This window comes from Equus quagga, chromosome 22 (genome assembly GCF_021613505.1).
Source record: "Equus quagga isolate Etosha38 chromosome 22, UCLA_HA_Equagga_1.0, whole genome shotgun sequence".
NCBI classification, from domain to species: Eukaryota; Metazoa; Chordata; class Mammalia; order Perissodactyla; family Equidae; genus Equus; species Equus quagga.
In genome coordinates this window covers 1,978,649-2,006,109 of record NC_060288.1, presented here as the reverse complement: position 1 = coordinate 2,006,109, position 27,461 = coordinate 1,978,649, and the positions used below count along the sequence as shown (strand labels likewise).

The 27,461-nt window shown below is 40.2% G+C and overlaps 1 protein-coding gene across 1 annotated transcript in view; it reads left to right on the top strand.

Annotated features, from left to right (window-relative positions):
- Positions 1–1,686: 1,686 nt before the first annotated feature.
- Positions 1,687–27,461, top strand: part of POLB (DNA polymerase beta) — a 31,737-nt gene continuing 5,962 nt past the window's right edge. The window contains exons 1-11 of the mRNA XM_046648569.1: positions 1,687–1,879; positions 2,233–2,290; positions 4,725–4,791; positions 15,357–15,431; positions 16,050–16,108; positions 17,575–17,624; positions 20,057–20,108; positions 21,949–22,003; positions 22,101–22,173; positions 24,828–24,898; positions 25,842–25,928. Of these exons, the coding sequence (XP_046504525.1) occupies positions 1,819–1,879; positions 2,233–2,290; positions 4,725–4,791; positions 15,357–15,431; positions 16,050–16,108; positions 17,575–17,624; positions 20,057–20,108; positions 21,949–22,003; positions 22,101–22,173; positions 24,828–24,898; positions 25,842–25,928 (708 nt within the window). The 5' untranslated portion in view covers positions 1,687–1,818. The remainder of the gene's footprint in view (positions 1,880–2,232; positions 2,291–4,724; positions 4,792–15,356; positions 15,432–16,049; positions 16,109–17,574; positions 17,625–20,056; positions 20,109–21,948; positions 22,004–22,100; positions 22,174–24,827; positions 24,899–25,841; positions 25,929–27,461) is intronic.

Sequence of the window (27,461 nt, the reverse complement as noted above, 5' to 3'; positions counted from 1 at the left end):
CAGACGAATGGATAAAGAAGATGTGGTACATATATACAATGGAATACTACTCAGCTGCAAAACAGAACAAAATCATTCCATTTGCAATAACATGGATGGACCTTGAGAGAATTATGTTAAGTGAAATAAGCCAGCAAGAGAAAGATAATCTGTGTATGACTCCACTCATATGAGGAATTTAAAACTATGGACCAAGAACAGTTTAGTGGATACCAGGGGAAAGGTGGGGTGGGGGGTGGGCACAAAGGGTGAAGTGGTGCACCTACAACATGACTGACAAACAATGTACAATTGAAATTTCACAAGATTGTAACCTATCAATAACTCAATAAAAAAAAAAACACAACAACAACAACAAAAAAAGAATGACTCCTGGGGGCAGCCCCAAGGCTGAGTGGTTAAAGTTCCATGCACTCTGCTTCCACGGCAGGTTTGGATCCCAGGCGCTGACAAACTCCTCTCATCAGACATGCTGCTGCAGAGGCATCCCACATACAAAATAGAGGAAGACTAGAATGGATGTTAGCTCAGGGCTAATCTTCCTCAAGGACAAAAAGAGGAGGACTGGCAATGAATGTTAGCTCAAGGCCAATCTTCCTCACCAAATAAAAGAAGGAAAGAAAGAAAAATAGTGGAAACTTTAAAAGGACAGGATTAGAAGGCTGGAAGTATATGTCCCCTCAAATTAACAGTGGTTAAGCTGGATGGTGAGATGATCATTGATTTTCATTTTCTTTTCTCCTTTAATACATTTTTCAACAGCAACTATGTATCATTTTATAATAAGCTTTGAATTTTATTTACACACAAAGCAATTGCCTGGAATTAGCGGTTCAGTACGAACCCTAGGAGTTACATTTGTAAAATAAAATATTGCTGATGTCACATTTCCATTTCTCAAGCAGAACTGTAAATTCCTCAGCTAAAGGTCATCATATTATAATGATAATTTCATTGCTCAGAATCTAGGTTGAGCCCTTCTCCCTTCCTAGTGGTTTTTTCACTTTGGCTCCTACCGCAAAAGGCAGGGGAATAAAAAATAAAGTATCTTTCGACATTGGTTGCCATATCTGCTAAAAAGTTTTATATGGGGGGCTCTGCTGTTGTCAGCTTGTTTCATCCCAGGCTCCTGCGCACCCTAGTGCAGACGTCCGCCGCAGTGTGGACCGCACCACACTCTTACTGAAAGTTTTGACAGTAACTATGACTCCGGGGTTGCCTCGTGTCACGTATAAAATACGTCATGTACTCAGTAACTATTATTGTGCAGATACGATACGTGCATGAGAGCAGTCTTCAGTATCCTGTCCCCAGCCTCACCATCTTATATACTCCACCATCTGAAGTTCTGACGTCAGAGTCAAAATCGGACTCCTCTTTTCCCCCTTCTAGGGAGAGGAGTGCCGAGAAGCGTACCGGGTGGGAAAACAGACATAATGTCTTAGGCTAAGAATCCCGCTCTTCCCAGAGGAACCCCACGGGGTGTGGTCCTGAGGCGTCCCTCTGCCCCCTGCCAAGTCCGAGTTCCGGCCGGGTTCCTTCCTCACTCTGCCCCACCCTCCAGGTTTGCTTTTCTTGTTCGCTAGGGGAGCGCCGCCCCGGCCCCGCCCAGCCCCGCCCGGCCCCGCCCCGCGTGACGTCACCAGCGCGCCGCGCGCCGCGCCTCCTGTCAGAGGCAGCCATTGTTCCGCGCGTCGTGCCGGCTTTGCCGGGTGGGTGGGTGCTACGCCCTCTTCGGGTCCCGGCCCCACCTTAGAGCTGGGAGAGGGGGCCAGTCCCTGGCCCTGAGCCCTCTGCGGCCCTCAGGCGCAGGCCACCATGAGCAAACGGAAGGCGCCACAGGAGACTCTCAACGAGGGAATCACCGACATGCTCACAGGTCAGCCCCGGGCCGGGCGCCGCCGGCTTCCTTCTCCTTTCCTCCCACCCCATCGCCTTCCCTTCCTTCTCCTTTCCTCCCACCCCATCGCCTTCCCTTCCTTCTCGCGGCCCGACCGCCCAGGGGATGGGCTCGGCCCCTCGCAGCGGGGAGTCTTCCGTGCGGATCTTCCTTCGGCGCCAGTGGCTGATTGTCAGTCCTGCTGGTCACTCGGGTCACCGCCTGGCCTGGCCCGTGTAGAAGCCGGGGGTCACTGTCCGCTGAGAGGCTGTTTCGTCCGCTTTCCGGGAAACTCAGTTCTCATTTGTTTGCTCGTGGTTCTTGTTCACCTGAGCCTCTTGTTACCTTTTCAGAACTCGCAAACTTTGAGAAGAACGTGAACCAGGCAATCCACAAGTACAATGCTTACAGGTGGGACGGTGCAGCATGCTCTGGTAGCATGCGTTCTGGGACGTGTGGCAGTTAACAGGGCTGAGGGTCCAGTGGATATTTGGACCATCTGCAAGAGGAGGAAAAACCAGGAACTGAGGGTATTGACTCTAGTGGTACCTTTCTGCGGCATTTCTGGGAGAATTTGGGCAGAGCTGTGTAGGATCAATCCTGAGCAGTTCCCAATTCTGATTGAAAATAGGCTGATATGTATTTTCCTCTCATCAGACGTGAATTACTGAAAATGCAGTACGATTTTAAGCCATAATGAAAGACAGTGGATGAAGTCCGTGCTGTCAAATAGATGTGATTCAAGAAATGAGGGCTTTCCAGCTGGTTGGTCTGTGGCTGATCCTGTCACGTTTTTGGATCGGGTTCTTGTTCATCTCACCAGGAGCCTTATCCTAGCCATTGTTGCCATATTCCCCTGCTTCTGCTCCTTAGCCTATAAACACACCCAAGTCCTGCAGTTCTTAAAAGCAAAGTAAAGCAATCTTCTTGACTTTCCTCCACCCTCCAGCTAGCACCTTATGTCTTTCCTCCACTTTACAGTTATCCTTCTTGAATAATCTGTGTTTCTTGCCTGGATTTCTTCATCCCAAGTCATTCCTTGTCTCATTGCAGTATAGTTGCCAACCTGCCATTCTTCTGAAAATGCTCTCAGCTGCATCCCATCTTACTGGACTCTCAGTGGCATTCACCACCACCTCATTCCATTCTGGTCTTACTGTTGACTTCCGGGATGCACAACCTCCAATTCTTTCACCTCTTCTAAATTATCTTTTTGTGTTGGTGCTTCCCAGAGGTTTGCCCATAGCCCTCTTTTCTCACTTTCGTGCTTTCCCTGGCAATCTTACCATTCTTGGCTTTGGATACCAGTTATGTCAGTGACTCCAAATCTCTATCTCATTGGACTTTTCTCTAGATTTCTTCACATTTAGGCCTATATTACCTTTATCTCTACTCTTTCAAAACTCCCTCCCCTTCCCACTCAACATAATTCAAAACTGGTTACACTCTCTCCTTTCCTTACCTCCTTTGACTTCCTGTGTAAAATAATTGTACTATCATCCACACATTTGAGGGTCTAGAAATCAGAGAGTGATTCAACCTTATATTGTATTTGAGTCACAGCAGGCTTCAGAGAGGAGATGTTTAGTTTTGAAGGAGCCCATCAGGGAATTAGTGAGAAGAAGAACAATCTAGAGAAAGGAAGCAAAATGTGCCAAGGCACTGATACATGAAGGGACATAACATTTTCTAGGAAGTCAATAATTCAGTTTGGTTATGGGATAGGGTCTAGAAAAGCAGGCGTTGCCCTGCCGCCCCTGCATGCTCCTCCCACCCCAGTATACATCTCTCTTGATTGTGGCCAAAGGATTCTTTTGAAAATAGTTACCTGATATTGTCATTCTTCAATATCAGCTAATTAAATATTTCCTCTTTATCTTGATAAAGCCCAGCTTCATTGTGGCATACAAAAGGGTTTTCATGGTCTAATTCTTCCCTTTCAGGCTTTGTCCCATAGTACCAATTATCTGGAACTACTGCCTTTGATGAAACAATTCCCTCTACAGACTGCCCTCAACCTACTTTTCCAGACTCATCATCAGTAATATCCTAATAGAGAAGTTGAAATCCAAATCTAAAGGTTTATTTGTGCTAGAATAGAATGAAAAACCAAGGATCCAAAGACTATCCAGTATTTATGCCTTAGACTTAGATGTACTGTTACTTTTTATCACCATCACTGCTAAACTACATTTAACATTGAAATTATAGACAGGATACCGTCAGTGAGCTCCTACGGTGTACCCAATCTGCCACCAGATTACTGAGCTGGATGTGTGGAGATGGACGAGAATCACAGGTCACTGCTTTATGCGGAACTGAAATGAGAGCAATGGAAAGAAAGGAGAACTGAGAGAACCACTTCTAAAAAGAAGAGCGCCCCTCAACCCCAGAACATAGGGGAATGCAGGGAAACCACGGATTTAAAAATAGCCATCCCTAAGCCAATTTGGCATCTAGTAGTTCAAATGCTACTAGGTGACACATTTTTATGAAAGAGAATTATGAACAGCTTCTAAAAACTATTAAAACAAAAAAGGCCCAATGATATTTTCCACTTAATCCCAAAAAGGAAAGGCTACTAGTTTCCTGAATTTCCCTAGTTTTACGTATATAGTTAAAATCACATTATCTGCAAATGTAAGGATTTCAAGGTACTTCTAAAAGTTAGAAATGAGGGTGGTCTGTCAGCTTATTTGAATTTTTAAGTTTTACATGGGTGTGGAAAATTAGTTGTCTTGGTGAAAGTTTAAGCTGCATATTTGCTTGTATGTGTATTCCAGTTTAAGAAAAATTAAGACCTCGCTGGATTTCTCATTGATTTTCCCTTTTTTTGTTCCTTTAGAAAAGCAGCATCTGTGATAGCAAAATACCCACACAAAATAAAGAGTGGAGCGGAAGCTAAGAAATTGGTAAGTTTAGTGAGCAGGTTGATTGAAGAATCCACACATTTTTATTTATCTATTTATTAAGATTTTATTTTTCCTTTTTCTCCCAAAGCCCCCCGGTACATAGTTGTGTATTTTTAGTTGTGGGTCCTTCTAGTTGTGGCATGTGGGATGCCACCTCAGCATGGCTCGATGAGCGGTGCCATGTCTGTGCCCAGGATCCGAACCGGCGAAACGCTGGGCTGCCAAAGCGGAGCATGCAAACTTAACCATTGGCCGTGGGCCGGCCCCAAGAATCCACACATTTGATGGGTTCCCATGAAACTAAATTTGCTTCTCTGAAGCTGCCTTGACCCACACAGGATTTCCCTGCTCCTGATTTCTTGAAATAATATTAAGGCTGTTTCAAGCATACTTTTTCAAGCTCAAAATGTTTTTATTGGGGGAGGGGGTAGATTAAAATTTTTTTAAATATATGCAATTACAGTTTTCTTCCTCTACGTTGCTGTATATATATGTACTCACCCTCACAGTGAATTTCAGCTTGAGAGTTAGTCCTCAAGAAGGGTATGGTGACAGAGTTGTACTAGCATGTCTGATCCCCAGCTGTTTTTTTCCTGATGGCCAGGTATAGAAACTTAGGTGAGTTAGTGAGAGTTAGTATTCCCAAAGAGATATCTACTAAAGCTCCTTTGTATATTATGGCATTTAGCCCTGTTCTCTGTAATTTCTCTGAAGTCCTGTGTGCTAGTAGTGTCACAGTTTGTAGAGGGTCACATCTCTTGGTAATTTGTATTAACATTGCTAAGAATATCCTAGGAAAATCTACCTATTGATATTCAGATTGTTCTAAATCTCACTAACAATTCCAAGTTCCTCAAAATTAAGGACCATGTCTTTTTCATCTTTTGTTAAAGATGTCAAACTAACGTGGATTTTGATTAGTCCAGGTCCTGATAGTTATCACCTTCTTCTGTGCTTTACCCATTTGTGCTTCACAAAAGCCCTCTAGAATTTAGGTATTAATATTTGATTGTGCTTAATTTTCTTGTGAGAACCTTCAGAGTATGAACCATAACTGTCCTTACATTTTCACTTTCCAGAGTCCAGAATTTCCAGAATTTATTACCATAAATCTTGTACATCTTATGACTGAGTGACAAATTATCCATATTAATCATGTGCCACATCTTCACTTGAATTTATTATTCACTACAAGTTATGCTGTGCTGTGTATATAGGGTTTAAATCCTTTGTGCAATAAACAGTTCTCAACATCAGTATATCCTCCCCCAATAGACTAGCCAAGCAAGTTATAAATACACTAGACTTCAATTCTGAGTTTCTATCTTGGTGAACTGACCCAGTGTTAACCTCTGGAGCCACTTCTGCATCCATTCTGTTCCCCTTTTATCCCCGTTGAATTTCCTTTTTTATGTTCATTGTAAATAACCTGCTCATTTATTAGAGGCAAACTTCTGACAAGCTCTAATGCACTTCATCCCGAATCTGAGCTTATGGTATTTCCCTAGAAAGAACACAGATGTATCCAAAATTCCTTATAAGACAGGACTTAATATGAAAATATCTTATTATTCCTTTTCACTATTATTTTAAGAATTACAGACCTACTCTCTGGTGATGAGTGCTTCTCAATAATTCTAGAAATCTGAAATTTCCAGAGTGTTTTGCCTTTTATTCCTTAATGTTAGGTGTAGAAAATAGCCTGGGCCTACACTGCTTTAGGTCAGTGTGTATCTTCTGACAGAGGAAATGAGAAACCTAAGCAGGTCCCCTTTTCTAATCTATTCTGCTTTCTAAATCTTTTGTTCATTTCTATCTGGTAATTGCTACTTTCAACACTTGAATATGCATGCAGTAGTTTTGGGACACTTATTAAACATTAAATAAATCAAGAATATAGAAGGGTGAACTTGGGGCTAAGAGACAGTAGGAAATAACTGGCACACATGTTGTTATGCATGTTGAACGTTTAACTAAAAAGGGCCAATAAACATTAAAGAAAGTTCTACTTCACTAGTAATCAGAGTTGCAGATTAAAACAAGATGCTGTATAGTGCCTATTGAATTATGAAATATAATGTGCACTGTGGATAAAGATGTGGAAAAAGACACTTCTGTACTGCTGATCAAAGTGTTGGTTGTTTACAGCCTTTCTGAAGGATAGCGTGGCAGAATGTTGACAAGATGTATATATCCTTTGTTCCAGCAATTCCACGTTGAGGAGTTTATCCTAAGGAAACCAATAGAGATATGTGTATACAAGGATACATTCTTTTTGAGCACCTCTATGCCAGGTATTCACCAGATGCTAGGGATAAAGTAGAGAAAAGACAGGATCTCTGCTCTCTTAGAGCTTGTATTCTAGAGCAGTGCCATCCAGTACGGTAAACGTGAGCCACATTTTGCTGTTGAGCTCTTGAAATGTGGCTAGTGTGACTGAGGGATTTTTAATTTTAACTAATGTAAACTTAAATGGTAACATGTGGTTGTTGGCTACCATATTAGACTGTGCAGTTTTAGAGCAGTGCTTCTCAAAGTGTGCTACCTAGACCAGCAGCAGCAGCACCTGGAAACTTGTTAGACGTGCAACCTATTGAATCAGAAACTCTGGGGTGGGACTTTAACACATCCCACAGGCAATGCTGATGTCTGCAAAGCTTGAGAACATCTGTTCTAGAGAAAGTTCATCATAGCATTGTTATAATGTCAAAAATTGGCAGCCATCTAAATGTTCTCCTATAGGATATTTAAGTAAATTATGATACATTCATACAATGATATACTATGCAGCCATTAAAGATATTGTAGTTGTATTTACTGTTATGGAAATTTGTTTGAGACATATTTTTTTTTTTTTTTTTTAAAGATTTTATTTTTTCCTTTTTCTCCCCAAAGCCCCCCCGGTACATAGTTGTGTATTCTTTGTTGTGAGTTCTTCCAGTTGTGGCATGTGGGACGCTGCCTCAGCGTGGTCTGATGAGCAGTGCCATGTCCGCGCCCAGGATTCGAACCAACGAAACACTGGGCCGCCTGCAGCGGAGCGCGGGAACTTAACCACTCGGCCACGGGGCCAGCCCCTGTTTGAGACATATTTTTAAGTTAAAAAACACTTTGCAATGCAGTACAATTCTGGTTTTGTAAGAAAAAAGTATGTGTGTGTGTGTGTGTGTATATACATATATATATATATATATGTATATATACACATATTGTTGACCTTAAACAAATAGACAGCCAGTTATTTTTCCAGCACAAATGAGTTTATTCAAGATCAGCAGAGAATTGCAATTCAGGGTCTGCAACCATGGTGAGCCAGGGGCAAGTCCCTGAGCATCAAGGGAAGAGAAACTCTTTTATAGAGGGGAGGAGGAAGTTGGAAGGCTATTGTAAACAGAGTTTGAGTTGTAGTAGCTTTTCATTGGTTGAGTTGTGACAGTCTCTCATTGGCTGAGCTTGCTGGTTAGAAGAGGAAGTCTTTCTTTTTCCTTTTGAGCTCTGCTATCAATGTAGGGCATGAGAGCTCCCCCTTTTGGCCTTTCAACTCCAGTTTAATGAGGTTTCTATTTATTAATTTCCATATTTCCCCTTTTCATAGAGATCTTTCTCTGAAATCATCACTCATCAAGCTAGGTTTTCCCTATTTCAGCAGCCTTTTGTCCCTTAATGCCAGGAAGGACCTTTCCTGAGTATGGTGGCCCATGTCAGAGGGAAACTGCACAGATTGGAAACCTATTGAGGTCACCTTCAGGTAACAAGGAGGGGTAGAAGGGGGAGCTCTCAGGCATTTCTCTTTTCTAAAGTCCATATGTTACCGTCATAGGCGTGGGAGATCATCTGAAGCCTTAAGTCATCATCAAAGGTTTGGCAGACAAACTTCCAACAGGCCTGGTCTGGACGTCTTGGGAAAGCTGTCTGACAGACGTTATCTGCTTCAATTCCAGGAATCTTTGCTTTTAAGTCACCAGATGATGTGCAGGTCAAGTCAGGGCGTGGTGCCTTCTTTAGGTGTGTCACATGAATCCAAAAGTCAAGGCCCTGGAGTTTGGCAGCACAAGGGTTAGTAACAGCACCTGACAGGCGCCTTTCCAACGAGGTTGAAGAGAGTCCTTCTGGAGGTGTCTTTTCCAATAGACAGAATCTCCAGGTTGCAAGGTGTGATTTGAAGGTCTTCGTCTCGCTGGAGTGCGCTGTGAAAGACTGCTCCACCAGAGCATGGTTACTTTTAATAGAAGCCGTTAGGCCTTTGCCGTACTGGAGTGTAGCTCCTTTATCAGCCTGTGGGTCAAAAGAGGCAGGAGCCAAGCGCATTGGGCGTCCTGTGATTATCTCTAAGGGCGAGAGTTTGTGAGTTCCAGAGGGGGTGGATCTGAGATTTAGAAGGACCAACGGCAATGCTTTTGGCCAAGGCGTCTGGAGGGTCTCTACAAATTATGCCAGTTGAGTCTTAATGATGCCGTTGGTGCATTTGACTAAACCAGAGGATTGAAGGTGGTAAGTTCAGTGAAAGTGAAAGTGTTGTGAAACCGGCCAAACAGTGCAGACTTGTTGAAGTCCCTCACTGGTAAAATGGGTTCCACGATCACCGTGAAGCCTGAGAGGAGTTCCCCGGGTGGGATAATCCTTTCCAGAAAGACTTCAGCTGCCGAAGAGGCGGTGCCTGTCTGCAAGGGAAGCCTTCAGTCCAGTGAGAAAACATGCAGACCAGGACTAAAACATATTTATCTCCATGAGATGGGGGAAGCTGTATGAAATCCATTTGCCAAACCTTGAATGGTCCATTAGGCAGTTTAAAATATCTGGGAGCCGTTATGAACAGGCTTCTCTGGATTGTATTTTGGACAAGTCGGGTAGGCATTTTTTGCGGCCTTGTTCATATTTCCCCACCAATACTGATTCATGAGTGCTGTCATTTTTTCAGTAGACCAATGGTTTTGTCTGTACAGTGGTTAGGAGCGGGAATTGTAGAGTCTCTGCTAGGACTGGGTTGTTGGAGAGCTTTGTCTTTTAATCAAACCAATAACTTGAATTTCCAATCTTGTTTTCCCTTTCTGAACCCAATTCCTGGGCTTCTCTAGCCAGTTTTTCTAACTTATCATTTGGGGAAATATCCCTTTGGCTGCTGTTGGTTCCTTTACTGCGTTTCTTGTGGAAATGTCAGCAAGGTGATTTCCTTTAGCTTCCAGAGAGTCAAGTTTAGAATGCCCCAGAATCTTATTAATAGCTAACGCGGGAGGTAAAAGTATAGCATCTAATAATTCCGGAACACAGGGGCCATTTTTTATTTTATTGCTGCTGGAAACAAGGAAGCCACGTTGCTTCCAGAACGTTCCAAAATCATGAGCTAATCTGAAGTCGTGTCTACTCTCAGTATAAATGTTGGCAGTGTTGCCTTTGGCTAAAGTACAAGCCTGTGTCAGAGCGCAGAATTCAGCCTGTTGGGCTGAATTAGCCATAGGTAAAGCTGCTGCCTCAGTGACATCAAAAGGAGTGGCAGTAGCATACCCAGCACAGTGTTTGCCATGGTCACCCTTTAAAGGAGAACCGTCAGTGAACCATGAGAAGTCGGCATTACCCAGAGGGGTCTCCTGCAGATCATCAGGAGGGGTCAGGAGGGGATCCGTCAGCGTTAAGCGGTCGTGAGGGACTTCATTGGCAACAAAGGGGAGAAGAGTAGCAGGATTAAGGTCATTACAGCTTGAAAGAGTTACGTGAGGAGCAGTTAACAAAAGGATATCGTAGGAGGTGAGGTGGCTGACAAGTATGTTGAGTGTGATGAGAATTCAGTAGGGCTTCTACTGCATGAGAAGTACTACAATAATGGTTAAAGGGTATCCCACAACAATTTCTTGGCCTTAACCAAAAGGGCGGTGGCAGCAATGACTCTGAGGCAAAGTGGGTATCCCTGTGCCACAGGGGCCTGTTGCTGGCTAGAATGCCCTGTGAGTTGATAGTAGTCCCTGTGTTTTGGGTGCATACCCCAAAGGCATTCCCTTCCTGTTGATATACAAATAGGAAAAAGGGAATCTGATAATTGAATGTCCAAGGGTGGCTGGGTTCATCAAACTTTAAGGCCTTAAAGGCTGTGTTGTCCAGTTCCCATAAAATTGGATTGAGGTGGTGGTTCTTTGAATTGGCCATAAAAGAGAAATTTGGAATCCAAATAGCCCGAGAAAACCATGCAGCAGATGCTTAGTTTTGCGTTTTGGGAAACTCAGGGCACCATGAAGCCTATCTGGATCTAGGTGTAGCCCTCATTCTGGTATCAGATGCCCTAAATATTGAACTTGGATTTGGGCAAACCGCAGTTTCTCCTTGGTGACCTTATGTGCCTTCAAGTCTAGAAGCTTTCGCAAGTGGATGCTGTCTTCCTGTGAGGAGACTTGGGAGGGAGAGCAAAGAAGCAAATCATCCACATACTGCAACACAGTAGAGCCCTTAGGAAACTTTGTATCATCCAGATCAGCCTTCAGGATTTTCTGAGAAACAAGGGCTCTCAGTAAAAATGTAAAGCATTACTGTCCAGATGAATTGTTTTCCTTCCAAAGTGAAGGCAAAAAGGTATTGGCTAGCTTCATCAACTGGAATACTAAAGGATGCACTGCATAAATCAATTACCATAAAGAATTTGCTTCCAGTGGGAACAGATGTTAGTAGCATGTGAGGGTTGGGAACAATAGGGTGTCAAGGGATAACAGGGTTGTTTATTGCTTGGAGATCCTGGACACACCTTTACCTTTGGCCCTTGGTTTTTCCTCACAGATAAAATGGAGTATTGTAGGAACTAGTACAAGGGATAGTGAGGCCTTGAGCCTTGTAATCCTCTATTATGGGCTTTATTCTTTGAAGGGCTTCTTTACTTATAGGGTATTGATTAATTCTGGGGAAAGGTTTTTGAGAAATCTGTTTGAATCTTGATGGCAGGTGCACTGTGAATTTTATCAATATCACTTGGAGATTTGGCCCCTTAGGAGGATGGTAGCTGATACAATAGGGACAAGTGATCCATGTTTATAGAACTCTAGTACCATCAGAGACAGAGCAAATGAAAGATGTCAAAGCGTTGTTTAATTCACCTGATTGGCTGTTTTGATAATGACTGTCAAATTCTAGAATTATTTTCTCCTTTCAGGAGAAATTCCAGCATGATATTTTTCCAAGAAGTCTTGGCCTAAAAGATGGATTGGGTGGAGGAACTAAGGAGAAAAGGGTGTGTTTCTCTCAAAGGGCCTAAACAAAAGGGAATAGGTTCAGAGAGGAACCGGTCGAGGTTTATTAGAAATTCCCACTTTTTGAACTGTTTTAGTGCTCCGAGGCGGGGGCTGCTTTACAGTAGTGGAGTTGAGCACCAAGAGTGTGGTTCTCTTGTCAGTTAGCAGAGAGATTCATCTCCAGTCTGGAGAAACGTTTCTTCAAGCCACTTAAGAGGGAGGATTGGGAAGAACCCCTGTAGTTCCTTGGAGCCCGTCATTGGGAATTTGGAGGACATTGGAAAGGCTGGTTAGAGGGCTGAAGGTGCGTGAAGCATTTGCATTTATAACAATCTCTTTTCCAGTGTCCTGGCTCTTTGCAATAATAACAGAAACTAGGAGATTTTTGGTTTCATTAAAGGGCCTTCATTTGCTGGAGTTGAAGGTTAAGAATTTTAGCAGTCTCTCTTTTAGGTGACTCATCTGGAGTGGGGGACAGTTGGTTTGCCAGATTAACCAAATCTGGATTGGACACAGGTTCCCATTCCATCCTGGTCCTTTTTACCAGAAGGGAAAGGTCCTGCTTCAGCCTGTTAATCAACATAGAATTAGAAGCTACCTGGATGGAACCAACTTCTAAGGGAGACCGGAGTTTCCTTTAAAAACAATCTGAAGTCGATTGTAATAGTCATGAACAGGTTCATCAGGTTTTTGTGCAGGAGCCTGAGTTGCGTTCCAATCAGCAGGCTTTGGGAAAGCCCTAGGAATGGCCCGAGGAAGTTGTCTAGCGATTGCCTGAGCCTGATCATACACTAGGTCAGCGAGTTGATCTCCTGGTTGTAATTCTAGAGACTTCTCAGGATTTTCCAGTTAGTGGTTTTCATCCAGTGCTGGGCCTGGCCTTCGCTGACAAGCATATGAACTAGCTGATATAAGTGAGAGAAACTGGGTTGATAAGTTTGAATGACTCAGCAAATCGGTGAGGATCTTCAGTTCCTTTCGAAAATGTTTAACTATGGTTTGCAGTTCAGCTGTAGTCCAGGGAGTATAACAAATTAAGAGTTTAGCCTTTGGATGCTTAGAAAGCTTAATTTTAAAGGGACAGCTTCCGATAGGTTCCAAGGAAGAGGGAGTGAGGAGAGGTTCAGGGAGAAGGGGAAGTCTGGCGAGAGAGTTAGTGTGGGGGCCTGAGGGTATGGAGGAGGCGCAGGGGTGTGGAAGGGAGGGAGCAAGAGGATGCTGGAGGGGCGCCTGAGCGTGAGGAGTGGGCGAGAGGAATATGAGGCTTCGGAAGCCATTTTATCTTTCTTTAATCTTTTGTTTGCCTCCATTGATCTTGAAGTTTTATTTTGCCAAGAGGCAATTTTAGGCTCCTGGTGACATTTGGAAACCTCAAAATACCAATTGAAATAGGCATTCCATTCAGCTTTGGAAATTACAGAGCTGTGGTTATTCAGTTTGAGTTTTTTTGTGTGTATGTTTTTTTTCCTCCCCAAAGCCCCAGTACATAGTTGTGTGTCCTAATTGTAGGTCATTATAGTTTCTCTGTGTGGGATGCTGCCACAGCGTGGCTTGATGAGCGGTGTGTAGGTCCACACCCAGGATCCAAACCACTGAACCCTGGGCTGCCAAAGTGAGTGCACAAACTTGACCACTCTGCCACAGTGCTGGCCCCTCAGTTTGGTTTTAAGGAAAGTGAGTTTGGGGAGTTCAAAAGTTCCCGACGTTGGCCATTGGTATTCTAAATTACTTTTGGTTAAATCAGTCCATTTAGTTAGAAATGCGCATGAGGAATGACCAAAGTTTTTAAATACAAAATCATCATCGGGGCTTCCTGTGGGAAGTACCCTTAAAATATTTAGATAATCAGGATCTCATTTCTTGAAGGTTTTTCTCTAGAGCAGAGAAATAATTAACAAACAGCTCCGCAGCTCAAACAGCCTGCAGACTTAATACCAGCCACTTCCAACAGAACAATCTGATTTCAGTAAGGTGGACCAAAGGTTGAATCAGGCAGTTCCAAAGAACGGTCCACTTCCAAGTGAAATGAGACCAACGGTCGATCTGCACAGTTCCAAGGTACAGTCTGCTCCCAGGAGTCAGGGCAAAAACTGGACTGGCACAGTTCCGGTGAAACAGCCAAAAGTTGGACCAATGGCTAGCACAGTTTCAGAAGAAACAGTCTGGTTCCAAAAGGAATTGGGTGGAAAGCTAGCATAATTCCAAGTAACAGCCTGATTCAAAGAGTCAGGCTGAAGTGCGACCCTAGTACCCTAGTACCTGGCAGACAAACATGGCCTTAACCAGAAGAGGATGAAGCCTTAAAATAGATCTTGGAAAACAGAGTAAATGCCACATTGTACCTGGTAAAAGAAAGTATAAATACAATTTCACAGGGCAAAAAAAGATCTCAAATAAAGCCTAGAGAGTCTCAAACCCAAAGAGGGCAGAAGCTGGGATCGGGGAAAAAGTCTCACTGTCAAGTTCCTGGGTCTGCAACAAAAGCAGCGTGCTCAGTGGGCCCTGTTGTGGGGCCACACCTGTTTGCTCACCAGTCTCGGAGTCCTTAGGAGCCTTCTTTGGATCCTTGCACAGGCCGCCAAAATGTTGACCTTAAACAAATAGACAGCCAGTTATTTCTCCAGCAACAAGGGGTTATTTGGGATCAGCAAAGAATTGCAATTTGGGGTCTGCAACCATGGTGAGAATGTGCAAGTCCCAGAGCAGCAAGGGAGGAGAAACTCTTTTATAGAGGGAAAGAGGAAGTTGGGGGGTGCTGTTGTACACAAAGAGTTGGAGTTGCAGTGGCTTGACTGAGCTGTGACAGTCTCTCTTTGGCTGAGCTTCTTCGTGGTCAAGAAGAGGAAGTCTGTCTTCTTCCTGTTGGGCTCTGCTATTGATGGAGGGCATAAGAGCTTCCCCTTTGGCTTCCCAACTCCAATTTAATGAAGTTTCTGTTTATTAATTTTCACAATGTACATAACTCTGCTTTTATATAAACAGGAGTCAATATATAGCAGATGTTAAGTGATGAGGTTACAGGTTATTTTAATTGTCAGGGTGATGAAATTAACAAGTGATTTTAGTATTTTTCTTTATGCAACTGTATATTTTCTAAATTTTCTACAACAAAATTTAATTTTAAAAAAGCAAGAGTCATTTAGAATTGTTTTATTAGGGCTCCTCTTTTGTCAGTCACTTAAAATTTTGTCTTTGGGAGAATATAGTTTTACTGGGGCTCAATTTTCTGTTACCTTTGTTTCAAAACTGGTCATGTGAAGATCATTTGTTTTTCATTTCCCACTTTTGACTTTATCTTTTAGTGATTTGGTAAATATTGTATTTATATGATTTGTATATTTTTAATTTTCTATGTAGCCTGGAGTAGGAACAAAAATTGCTGAGAAGATTGATGAGTTTTTAGCAACTGGAAAATTGCGTAAACTGGAAAAGGTAAAATTTGAACTTATTTGTTTGCTTATTTGATTAATGTCTGCCTTGATGGCAACTATCTTGTGGCAGCATTGCAGGGTGACTGATGTCATGCACCCTAGTGAGACAGAAGGAAGAGAGAGTGGAGTTTATGGCTTTATATATTTTGGTTTTAAAAATGTGAATGTTGTTCCTATAAAATGTTTGCTTATTTTGTGTGGCTTTTAAGAGACTGTTACCATATATGCTAGAACTTGCTCCTTATTTTCAGTACCATTCAGAAGGGAGATTATAAACTTTGACTAGAAGATTATCTTTTAGAATTTTAATGCTTAAGCTCTCCCTCGCATTTTTATGGTTTTATTTCACCCTGATGATAGTACGTGTCATTTTATGAATGAATTCTCATTTTATGAATAAGCCTTTTTAAAGTATTGGATAAATTCGGGATGAGACATCTTCATCTGCTGTTATTCACCTATAACCATGGAAGTGGTATTTGAATACTTCTGTGTGAGTTATCTAGGCAAATGTAGATGGCTCCTTGGGACTCTTAGCAGATTGGTGTTATTTCCAATAAGATCATTTGAGTCCTCAAAGCATTCCTAAATCATTGTTAGACCTTTTCTTTTCTTAAAGATTCGGCAGGATGATACGAGTTCATCCATCAATTTCCTGACTCGAGTTAGTGGCATTGGGTAAGAACTATTTTTTAAGCAGACACAGAAGTAAGGTTGGTTTTATTTTTTTATGTCAGCCAAACTAAAGTACTTTATGTTTCTCTTCAAAACTTTCCACCTTTCCACCTCTGTGCATTTGCCCATGGAGTTCACTCTTCCATATCTTATATGTCTGAGGCCAGTTCTTCAGATGCTGCCTCTACTTTAAAAGCCCCGTGCAAGGCAGACGTTACCTCCTTCATGACGCCGGTCTGATGCCCCAGCCAGAAATAATCTCTCCTTCCTCTAGCTCCACTAACACTTGTTCTGTGTGCATTTTATCAGTCTTTCCAGATTATGCCTTTTTTGCCTCTCTGAGTATGATATTTATCTAAGCATTTAAGCTTTTTTCCACAGCACCTAGCGTATGAATTTGGAACAGGCACTCAAATATTTTTTAATGAAGGAATCTTTATCTTAAGATTTGAGCTAGCATGAAAGGAGGCTTCTTTGACACTGGACAAAGTAAAGATTAACATTGAAATAATAAGGCTGTAATGCTTTAGTTAACTCTCATCTTTATAGAATGAGGCATTCTTTTAGAAGTAGGATGATTGTTCCTTTAAATGGCAACATTTTGATGAAAGTTATTCTAAAATATATTAAATTCTTAAATCTGGTATACTGAAAATGAGCATAACTCCTTGGGTACCCAAGGCCATTATAAAATGTTAGCAGTTGTTTTAGAGAACTTGTGTTATCTTATCTTCTTTTTCCAGGCAAGGAAACTGAGTACAGAAAGTGAGATTGCTGTGGCAGAGCCAGAATTAGAACCCATACCACCTGACTCCCAGTTCAGCTCTATTTCTTCTATGCCTCATTGCCTTCCTGATGTGAACCTCAGTTTCTGTACCATACAGTTTCTGTACAAAGGCTCTTGTCATTAAAATCTCAGTTTAGATGTCATCTCTGGGGCCTTCCCTCACCACCCAATCTAAACCAGCCACTCTGTCGTATTACCCTATTTTAATTCATCTACCTGATATTTTTATTTGTTTATATATCTATTAATTGTCTCTCTCTACCCACTGGAATGTAAATAGGTGAGACCAGAGCTCTTATTTGCCTTAGTCTTGCTCTGTTTTCAGCACCTAGAAGAGTATCTGACACACAACAGGCCCTCAGTAAATCTCATTTGGTTGAATGAATAGTTTTCAGGTGCCTGTATGTCTGTTTTATGGATAAAGGACATGGGTATTATGACGCCTAGCTGCTTAGATGTCTTTTTCACGTCCAAGTTCATGGTTGTCTTCCTAGATTGAGGTGTCAAGAATTCTCTGCTTTGGATAAAATTGAACATTATCAAATGCAACATTTTTAACAAGTCCTGTTTAGCTTAATAGTAATAACTGTTTATGTTTGACAAGAGAAGATGTAACTGGTTATTTGTTACAAGGATCTTGAATTTCACTTGATATTGAGATAATGCTCTTCTTTCTTTGTAGTCCATCTGCTGCAAGGAAGTTTGTAGACGAAGGAATTAAGACGTTAGAAGGTGAGTACGTACAAGTCACTAATTCCAGGTCAAATATGGTTCTGAAGGACCATTAATGCTCTAACAAACTAGAACTTGAAAAACTCTTTCTCAATTAGTGGATACACATGATAAGATTTTCTTTTTAACTCTAAGAGAATAGATAAAAAGTATAGTTTATGTTCTCACTTTGACATGTTTGGTTTATAATTCAGAAGAAAATCAAGAAGAGCAAGAGGTGACTTCTTGTCTTAAAGTCAGTGATTTCATTTGCAGATTTTTAGATGATTTAAATTGCCTTTGTTTCTGTAATAAAATTCTAGACAACAAAGTCTTACACATTCAGCCTAAAATGCGAGTTATATTTATTGAGAAAAATTCTGTAAGGGGCTTCCAGTGCTTATTGAAGGAATTTTTGCTGTCAGTGATAAAATAGAGCCTAAGTCAAGTAAGTATAAAACATTTTCTTTAAACCTAATATGCAATCCTTTAAATCTAATTTATCTCTTCATACTTTTCAAGGGTGTATACTATATGTATGGATTCTTTACAGTGCATCTGTGGCATTTGGGGATTAATACTTGTGAATTCAACTAGTGGTAAGCAACCCAAATGGTCAGGAGGACAGGTTTGAGAGACTGACCTGGGTTTGAATCCCGTCTCCACCACTTTATTAGAATGAATGACTGTGGTGCTTCCATTTCTCAGCTACAAAATGGTATCACAGTTTCTGCCTCATATGATTTAATGCAATAATGTATGTGAAGCACTTAGCAGAGTGCTTGGTACCTAATAAGTACTTAAAAATAGTAACTGACTCTTAAGAGGCATGCTGGATTAGTAATATTACTGAGTTAAGAATTTGTGTGTCTTATAGCTAGAGAATGAATTCTGCTACATCTGCATCTCAGAGGATTTGTGCTTTACTGCTTGTGGCATATATAGTTTATCTGAGTGAAACATTGGTTAAAGATGTCAAGAATTTGTTTTTCCAAGGTATTCAGTTCCATCCTTTGGGAGTGTCAAGGATCTACTGTAATGGTTTTTACATTATATTTGTAATATAACTATCAATATATCTATCTGTATAACAAACTCAGTATTTGTTTCATTTTCAGTCACATACTTTAGTGTTTTCTGTGTGCACACAACTATGAGAAATATTATGTGCTCCATGTATCATAAAGAAGCTTATTTTTCTCCACTTTGCATCTCCAGAGAGAATTTGTTTGTCAATATAAGGGTGACTGCAGGAATTGCGTTTGAAGCATATTTATCTTCTGCTGTTTCTTTAACAAGGCTTACTCCTGTACTCGTGCCCAGTAAAGGAACACTCAAATGGAACTAAGTCACTTTTAGATTTAAGATAGGGTGTTATGATATGACAGTTTTTTAATTAAAAAATAAAGACAATACCTCTCCTTTCAACAGGATTTTTTTTTAATTTCTTTTCTTTTAAAGATTGTCACCTGAACTAACATCTGTTGCCAATCTTCGTCGTCTTTCTTTTTCTTCTTCTCCCCAAAGCCCCCCATTACATAGTTGTATATTCTAGTTGTGGATCCCTCTGGTTGTGCTGTGTGGGACACCGCCTCAGCGTGGCCTGATGAGTGGTGCCATGTCCACGCCCAAGATGTGAACTAGTGAAACCCTGGGCCGCCAAAGCAGAGCACGCAAACTTAACCACTTGGCCGCAGGGTGGCCCCCCACAGGATTTTTAGTACAGGGCCTTCACAAATTGATACTCAAGAAATACTAATTGAATGAAGGAGTGAATGAACAAATGAACAGAATGAATGAACTTAGTTAATCCTAATCAATTCAGAAGTTGTTACTATTGCTGCTATTAACCATAAATTAAGCAGTATAGGTTCTTTTTTTTTTTAAGATTGGCCCTCACCTGACGTTTGTTGCCAATCTTTTTTTTTCTTCTTCTCTCCAAAGCCCCCCTGCAAAGAGCTGTGTATTCTAGTTGTAGGTGCTTCTAGTTCTATCATGTGGAACACCACCTCAGCATGGCTTGGTGAGCACTGCTAGGTCCCTGCCCAGGATCCGAACCAGCGGAAACCCAAGCTACTGAAGCCAAACGCATGAACTTAACCACTTGGCCATGGGGCCGGCCCCCAATATAGGTTCTTATAAGGCTGCTTTTTGCAGCCTTGTGAAATTTGGTATGATCTTGGTATGTTTTATCTACTATTCCATGTAACTATAATTGAAATGTTGATTCAGTAAATAAAAATGATCATGAGATCTACTGTTAGGTTTTACTACATTGATTTGAAGAAGTCACTTTTATCTAATGCTTAATATCTGAAATTTTTTTCTGTTGTCTTTTCAAGGTCATTTCACTGTATTTTCCAGGTAGTTCTTTGTAAAAAGGATCTTTGAATTTAACATTTTTTCCCCAATAATATTTAAATTATTTATTTATTTATTTATCTTCTATACAGATCTCAGAAAAAATGAAGACAAATTGAACCATCATCAACGAATTGGGCTGAAGTAAGACAGCTAATTTTCCTTTGACATTTGAGATGTGAAAGTAAAATTTTTTATAGCTATTCTTCCATACACCATAATAATTCTTCCAACTTAGCTGAACACAGCCATTTTCCTATTCAGAAATGCTAATTTGTTGTGGACTCCTGTAGAGGATATGCCTGTATTCACGGTTTGTTGTTGCTTTCTAGTTTGTTTGCTTGTTTTGAGTATTTTCTTCATTCTCTTGACTTTAGCAGGGAACTTCCTCTTAAAATGCATAGAGGTGAGTGCACCAGTCAGTCAGCAGCTGTTGATTGTGTGCTTACATTGTAGAAAGCATTGCAGTATGTCTAGGGTAAGGATATAAAGAGGTTCAATGTAGCTCTTAAGAAGTTTAGAGTCTACCTGAGAAGATAGGACATGAACATGAAACACTAAATTAAAAAAAAGAAAAGAAAAAACCCTAAACACCTAAATAACAATGTAGGAATAACTAGTAAGCATGTTGTATGTCAGCATCAGTAATTATTTTTTGTGCCAGATACAGTCTGGAAACCCCTTTCTAACTGATTATTTACGGTAGGTGGTGCATAAGCTATGTGCATGCGTAAGCATGTATCCTCCAGTCTTAAACAGTCTTGTTGGTGACTCAGTCCTAATAACCTTCTGAGATTGCTTACTGGTGCCTTCCTTACCGTTAATATTTTTAAACTTATGCTGCCTTACCAAAACTTAGAGCCAGTAAGAGACAGGATAGTGTAGTTCTCACTTTTCTTGCATTTACATAGTAAATAGAGATCTTCTGAAAAACTTGGTTGTTGTGAGAATTGGTATTTTGAACAGATGCTTTATCATTCTTGGATGTTATTTTTTCTTTTTCTTTTTTTTGCCCTGAGGTAACATCTGTTGCCAGTCTTCTCTCTTTTTTTCCCCCTCCCCAAAGCCCCAAGACATAGTTGTATATTCTGGGTCCTTCTAGTTTTTCTTCGTGAGCCACCACCCCAGCATGGTTACTGACAGGCAAGTGGTGTGGTTCTGTGCCCAGGAAGCGAACCTGGGCCACCAAAGTGGAGTGTGCCAAGCTTTAACCACTAGGCCGTCAGGGCTGGCTCCTTAGATCTTCCTTCATACTGAGACAATATTTTTATAATAGCCTTATTGACATATAATTCATTTACCATACAATTCACTCATTAAAGTGTACAATGTAATGGTTTTTAGTATATTCACAGAGTTGTACAACCATCATTACAGTCAATTTTAGGACATTTTTATTATCCCAAAAAGAGCCCAAACCCATTAGCAGTCACTCCCCATTTCTTTCCAACCACCTCTCCCTCCCTCTAGCCCCTGGTAACCACTCATCTGCTTTCTGTGTCTATAGATTTGCCTGTTCTGGACGTTTCATATAAATGAAATCATACAATATGTGATCTTTTCTGACTGGCTTATTTTACTCAACATAATGTTGTCTGGGCTCATTCACAAAATAATAATTTTGCAGGATTCAATAGCAATAAAATGTAATCCCTTGACTTGCCAGTAGGGAGCAGTCTAGCTTGCAAACATACTAACAAATGTATTTATTTACTCTTGGAATGTGAATGTGAAGCTTATTTAGAATAAGTATGGATGGAGTATCTGGAATATCACAAAGGATGACACTAAAGGATTTTGATCTGAGTTAAGGAATAAACCTTTCCCCACTCCGTAATTTTACTGTTGTCTTCTTAATGAATTTTGGTCTTGATTTTTGAATGATCTGCTGGTATAAGGACACTTGATATGGTAGACAGTTTAAGTTTTAAAGAAGATTTAAATTTCACAAGAAACCTTCTGTCTACTTATTCTGTCTTTATAGATATTTTGAGGACTTTGAGAAAAGAATTCCTCGTGAAGAGATGTTACAAATGCAAGTAAGAGTGTGCTGAATTGTATCCTTTGATGAGAATTGAGAATATCACTTGGTGAAAAACCATTTTTAGAATACTGACTTAATTTTTCTTCTATTAGGATATTGTACTAAATGAAGTTAAAAAAGTGGATTCTGAATACATTGCTACAGTCTGTGGCAGTTTCAGAAGAGGTAACATACTTCCTAATATTAGGTTATTCATGCCTTGATGTTAAAATTGCCTAACGTATATGAAAAACATGGATTAAAAAGGTGTAATTTGTGTTACTTAATAGATGTACTCAGACCCAGTAGGATTAGCTAAGTTTATTTGTTTATGGATGGGAATATGTATTAATAGATGTACTCAGACCCAGTAGGATTAGCTAAGTTTATTTGTTTATGGATGGGAATATGTATTAAAAATTTGATGAAATTCATCCAGATTTTATTATACGATGCTATTTTAATGACTAGTTTTAATACAATTTATAAAATAATTTTATGTATGTTAAAATCCTAGTAGTGGTTGTCTGGCTAGATGCTAGAGAAGCTGTGGTTAGTATTTTTTTTAATTTACTTTTTTCATTTCCTAAGTTTTTCATAATGGATCTAAGAATAAGTTCTCAGAAGCACCAGTTCAAAACCAATTCTCACAACAACGAGTTTCTTCAGAAGATCTTGATTTACTATGTGAATAAATATAAGCAAAGTGAGACCCACACAATCCTAGTCTCTTATCTGGCAAAATTTGAGAAGGGAAATATAAATTTAAAAATATTAACTTTAAAAATTGGAACAGAAAAACTTTCTTTAAAACTTTTGGGATAGATATCTGACAATATCTCTGGCCACCTCTGGAGTTTTGCTTAGGAAGCGGTGATGGGCTATCAGAAATTCTCTGGGTAGCTGCTCTAAGAATCTAGAGTTGGGGAGAGAAAAGGACTAAATTTGTAATTGCTGATAAGTAGAAAGAACATTGAATTGGGGCCAAAAGACTTAGGTTCTGAGGCTAAACCTGCTATCACTGTCTGATTTTAAGTAAGTCTGTCTCTCCACATCCTATTTTTCATATTTGCAAAATGAGAGAATAAAAGTTAACCAGTTGTTCAGGTCTGTCTATGCACCAGAAATACCTAGGAAATTTTTAAAAATATATGCATTGCTGCATCCTGTTACAAACCTACTAAATAAGGATATTTTTAGGTGGGGCCTTAGAATCCATATTTTCAAAACATAGACTTTGGTGCACAGCAAGCCAAATGCATGCTCAGTTGTATATCATAACCTTTTTGATTTATATATTTCTGTTTCATTTTTACTTTTGTTCAGAAGGTTATATGGTTACATGTTTTAATATAAATAAGGGACACACTAAGAAGTCTTTCTTCTACCTCATCCCTGTTCACTCTTTTCCACTCCCTCCCACCACTGTCCCATTGATAACCACTTTCTTGTGTATTCTTTCAATGTTTCTGCATGTAAATATAAATAAATATAAATATGCATTCTTGATTGCCTCCACTCCCTCCCTTTCTTTTACAAAGGTAACATGGTATATACACAGTACTGCACCTTACTTTTTTCACTTAAAAATACATCCTGGAGATCTTTCGACATCAGTAAATAGAGAGCGTCTTGTTTCTTTTTTATAGCATTTTATAGCATTGTGTGGATGTTCCATACTTTAGTTATCTGGTCTCTCTTAATGGACCCTTGAGTTGTCTCCCTTCTTTTGCTCAAGTAGTTTGTTTTTGTTTCTTAAATGGATGGCGTAATACATTTTTGGTAGTAAGTGAATGGTGAAAGATGTTCAGCTTTTAGTAGAAAGAAATGAGAAAAAAGAAGACAATAAAATTTTCTCTGTTGAAATAGCTCCATGAATGTCCTGGGATCAGCAACTTCAGTCTAGTCATCTTTATGTTTAAGTGTCTCCTTAAAGATTATTGATGTGTAGGATAATGATCCAGAGACACTGCTAGATTTTCAGTGACCAAAAGTACGTTTTATATATATGTACTTATAAAAATGCAAAGAAGGGAGATAAACAGGATTATTTTCTGCCAGCTGTGTGCTAGCACTATTATAGATGTTTTGCATATGTTCTTACTTAGTTGCACAGTGGCCTACACAGTAGTTTTTAGTAGTTCATAGACAGGGAAACTGAGGCCTAGAGGAGTATGCAGTCCTCATCTGCAGCACTGGAAAAAGACGTTGAAAGTGGGAAAAAGCCACGTAAATGGAGACAAAATTTCATAGTACTGTAGTGAACGAAAGGGTTAAACAGCTGTGTACAACCTACCTGAAGTTGGGTTGTTGTAGAGTGGGGGTCAAAACGAAAGCCTAAGTCGTTGTAAAGTGCTGTGTTCTTATCCCTGGCACCGTGAGAGTAATTTTCACCAACGCTCGTGAAATGAGTTCGGGCCTAAGGAGTTGAAATGAGTTTTCTGATTAACCTTTACAGAGTTAGAGCATATTGTTTAATTTGGGGGTTTTGGATATATAGTGTTCATAGATGTATTTTAAAGCTAATTTTACATGTTCTTTTTATTCATTATTGAGTAGTTACTTAGGTGCATTTTAATACGTTAAATTAACCAATTGTATGCACTGTATATCTAATGCCAGTTACTTTGTTATCCCAGATTCTGCTGTTTACTTCAATATACCTGAATAGTTGGACAGAAAAGTGAAATCTTGTAACTAATTCTGAATCTGAAGCACAGTGAAATAGAAAGTTAGGCTCTAAGAAGTAAGGCTCTGTATGTGTGTCATCCCCTGGGCTCTCTCTTTGCCTAAGTGGCCCGTGTATGTGCGGAGTCCCTCCACAGTCTTTCTTCTCTCAGGTGCAGAGTCCAGCGGCGACATGGATGTTCTTCTGACCCATCCAAGCTTTACCTCTGAATCAACCAAACAGGTACCTCAGAGTTTATAATTAAATGTGATGAGTCTTACACAGCAGTGAGTATCATTTTCTAAATGATAGTTGGGTATTTTCAGAAGGAGTTTTTGTTTTAATCCTTCTGAAAAGTCAATTGAAGTGTTTTGTACTAATTGGATTCTGTGAAAGGCAAAGAAAGTTGTTAAAAGGGATACACGTTTTTCCACAAGGAATTGAGAGGACAATGTAACATTTGAAAGAGATGAGATTTAGTAAAATATTTCAGAATTATTTTATTGTCTATTGTAGATATTTTAGAACTACCCAGTGTAATGTTTAGGTTTTCATTAAAAGAATGTTTTTTTTCTTTTTCTTTTTTTGTGAGGAAGATTGGCCCTAAGCTAAGAACTGTTGCCAATCCTCCTCTTTTTGCTTGAGGAAGATGGTCCCTGAGCTAAAATCTGTGCACTCTTCCTCTACTTTGTATATGGGACACTGCCATAGTATGGCTTGATGAGCAGTGTGTAGATCTGCGCCCGGGATCCAAACCTGCAAACCCTGGGCCGCCAAAGAGGAGCACTCGAACTTAACCACTACACCACTGGGCCAGCCCCTAAAGGAATATTTTTTTATTAAAAAATCTTGTGTTAAGAAACTTTACCTCTATTAGAAAAATCCATGCAGGCAAAACATTTTTTGATTTTGGAATGTCTACTTTTTAAAGATGAAGCAGCTATCTTTTTAATTTAATGAAACAGATACATACAGATGTTTGGGAGTATCATGATATTGGTGAAAAACAGTTTCTAAAAATATTTTTTATTTGATAAGATGAATTTTCTGTTAGAAGAAAAAAATACTCAGAACATAGGAAAACTAGGCATTTCTCCACAGATAATCAGAAAACTCGTGTCAAAAGTGTTTTCTTGCCGTAACCGAGTGACTGCTCTTTGCTTATTCCCCGATTGTGATTCTGCAGCCAAAGCTGTTGCATCGTGTTGTGGAGCAGCTACAGAAGGTCCATTTTATTACAGATACTCTGTCAAAAGGTGAAACAAAGTTCATGGTAAGTACTTGTTTAAATTTTCACATGTGAAAAAAAAGCCTTGGAGACAGTTCAGTAACCATCCTGATCGTGTGACCTCACTGTGGCTTAGTGTTACAGTCAATAAATAGGCTATCCAGGAGACCTTAGAAAAGGAGGGTTAGCAGGATGCTAGTCTCAGAATATTTTAGTAAGAATTTTGTTTTAAATTCCCCACTTATAAATAATATGTGCCGTTGGAATAGATAATTATGACTTTGACGCATAGTAAGTTTTTCCCGAAAATAGCAAATGTGCTCATATTCTCTGACTCAGAATTCTTTAGTAAGTGAGATTAGAATTGTCTAAAGAGGGGGCTAGCCCTGTGGCCAAGGGTTCAGTTCACACGCTCTGCTCCGGCAGCCCAGGGTTTCGCCAGAGCAGATCCTGGGCGCGGACTCCTTGGCTCATCAAGCTGCACTGAGGCGGCATCCCACAGAGCTCAGCCAGGAGGACCTGCAACTAGAATATACAGCTGTGGACTGGGGGGCTTTGGGCGCCAGAAGAAGAAGAAGAAAAAAGATTGGCAACAGATGTTAGCTCAAGTGCCAATCTTAAAAAAAAAGCTGTGTCAAGAGTATTAATCTATTCCAAGACCAAAGAAAGAAAGGGAGTCAGGGTATGTGAGAGAACGCCCAGGGGAAGAAACACGTTGTGTGAAATGAGAAGTAGGGGAGTTAACGGGGGGACACTCGCAGAGATTTTCACGAGACCCATCCTGAGGAACTGCGAAAATCCTATAGTCTTCCTAGGGAACAAGATTTGAAGATTCAAGACAAATGGCAGTGGATTAAAAACAGATTAATAGGTGGCCCTGTAGAAAAACTGACAGGAAGGCAGTTAGAAATCTAGGACTAAGGTAATAAAGGCTTACCGGTATCCCATTGCTCACTTAAATACATCATTTGGATCCCCTTTTCTCCGTCCCTCCATTTCCCCCCAGTTATGTGACTGAAAGGAAAAAAACTGTGCTTTTGGATACTGGATGTGCTAAAATTAGCAAGAGTCTCCATGCATAGATTTGACAGTAGTTTTAGCCAGAAATAGAAGCTGGTTGAGATAGATAATTGAAATATCATGTCATTCAGAAAGTAGAATGGTGGTTCCTGGGTGGGGGGATTGAGGAGTTAGTGTTTAATGGGAATAGAATTTCGGTTTGGAAAGATGAAAAAGTTCTGGAGATGGATGGTGGTGATGGTTGCCCAACAGTGTGAATCTACTTAATGCCACAGAACTGCACACTTGAAATGGTTTAAATGGTAAATTTTATGTATATTTAATCATACACGCAAAAAAAAATCATGTCATTAAATTCACCATAGTGATTTTAATGGGCTATGAAAGTGTATTGCTTAAGTTGGTCACACTATCAATGTTTTCAAAAGAAATTTAGGAAAGGTAAAAATAAAAATTCTAGTTTAGAATTAAATCTAAAATCTGTCTTCCAGAATCTCTTAGATTTTGAGCTCTTACTCTATGCCCAAAAATATATACACACAGGAGATGTTATTAAAA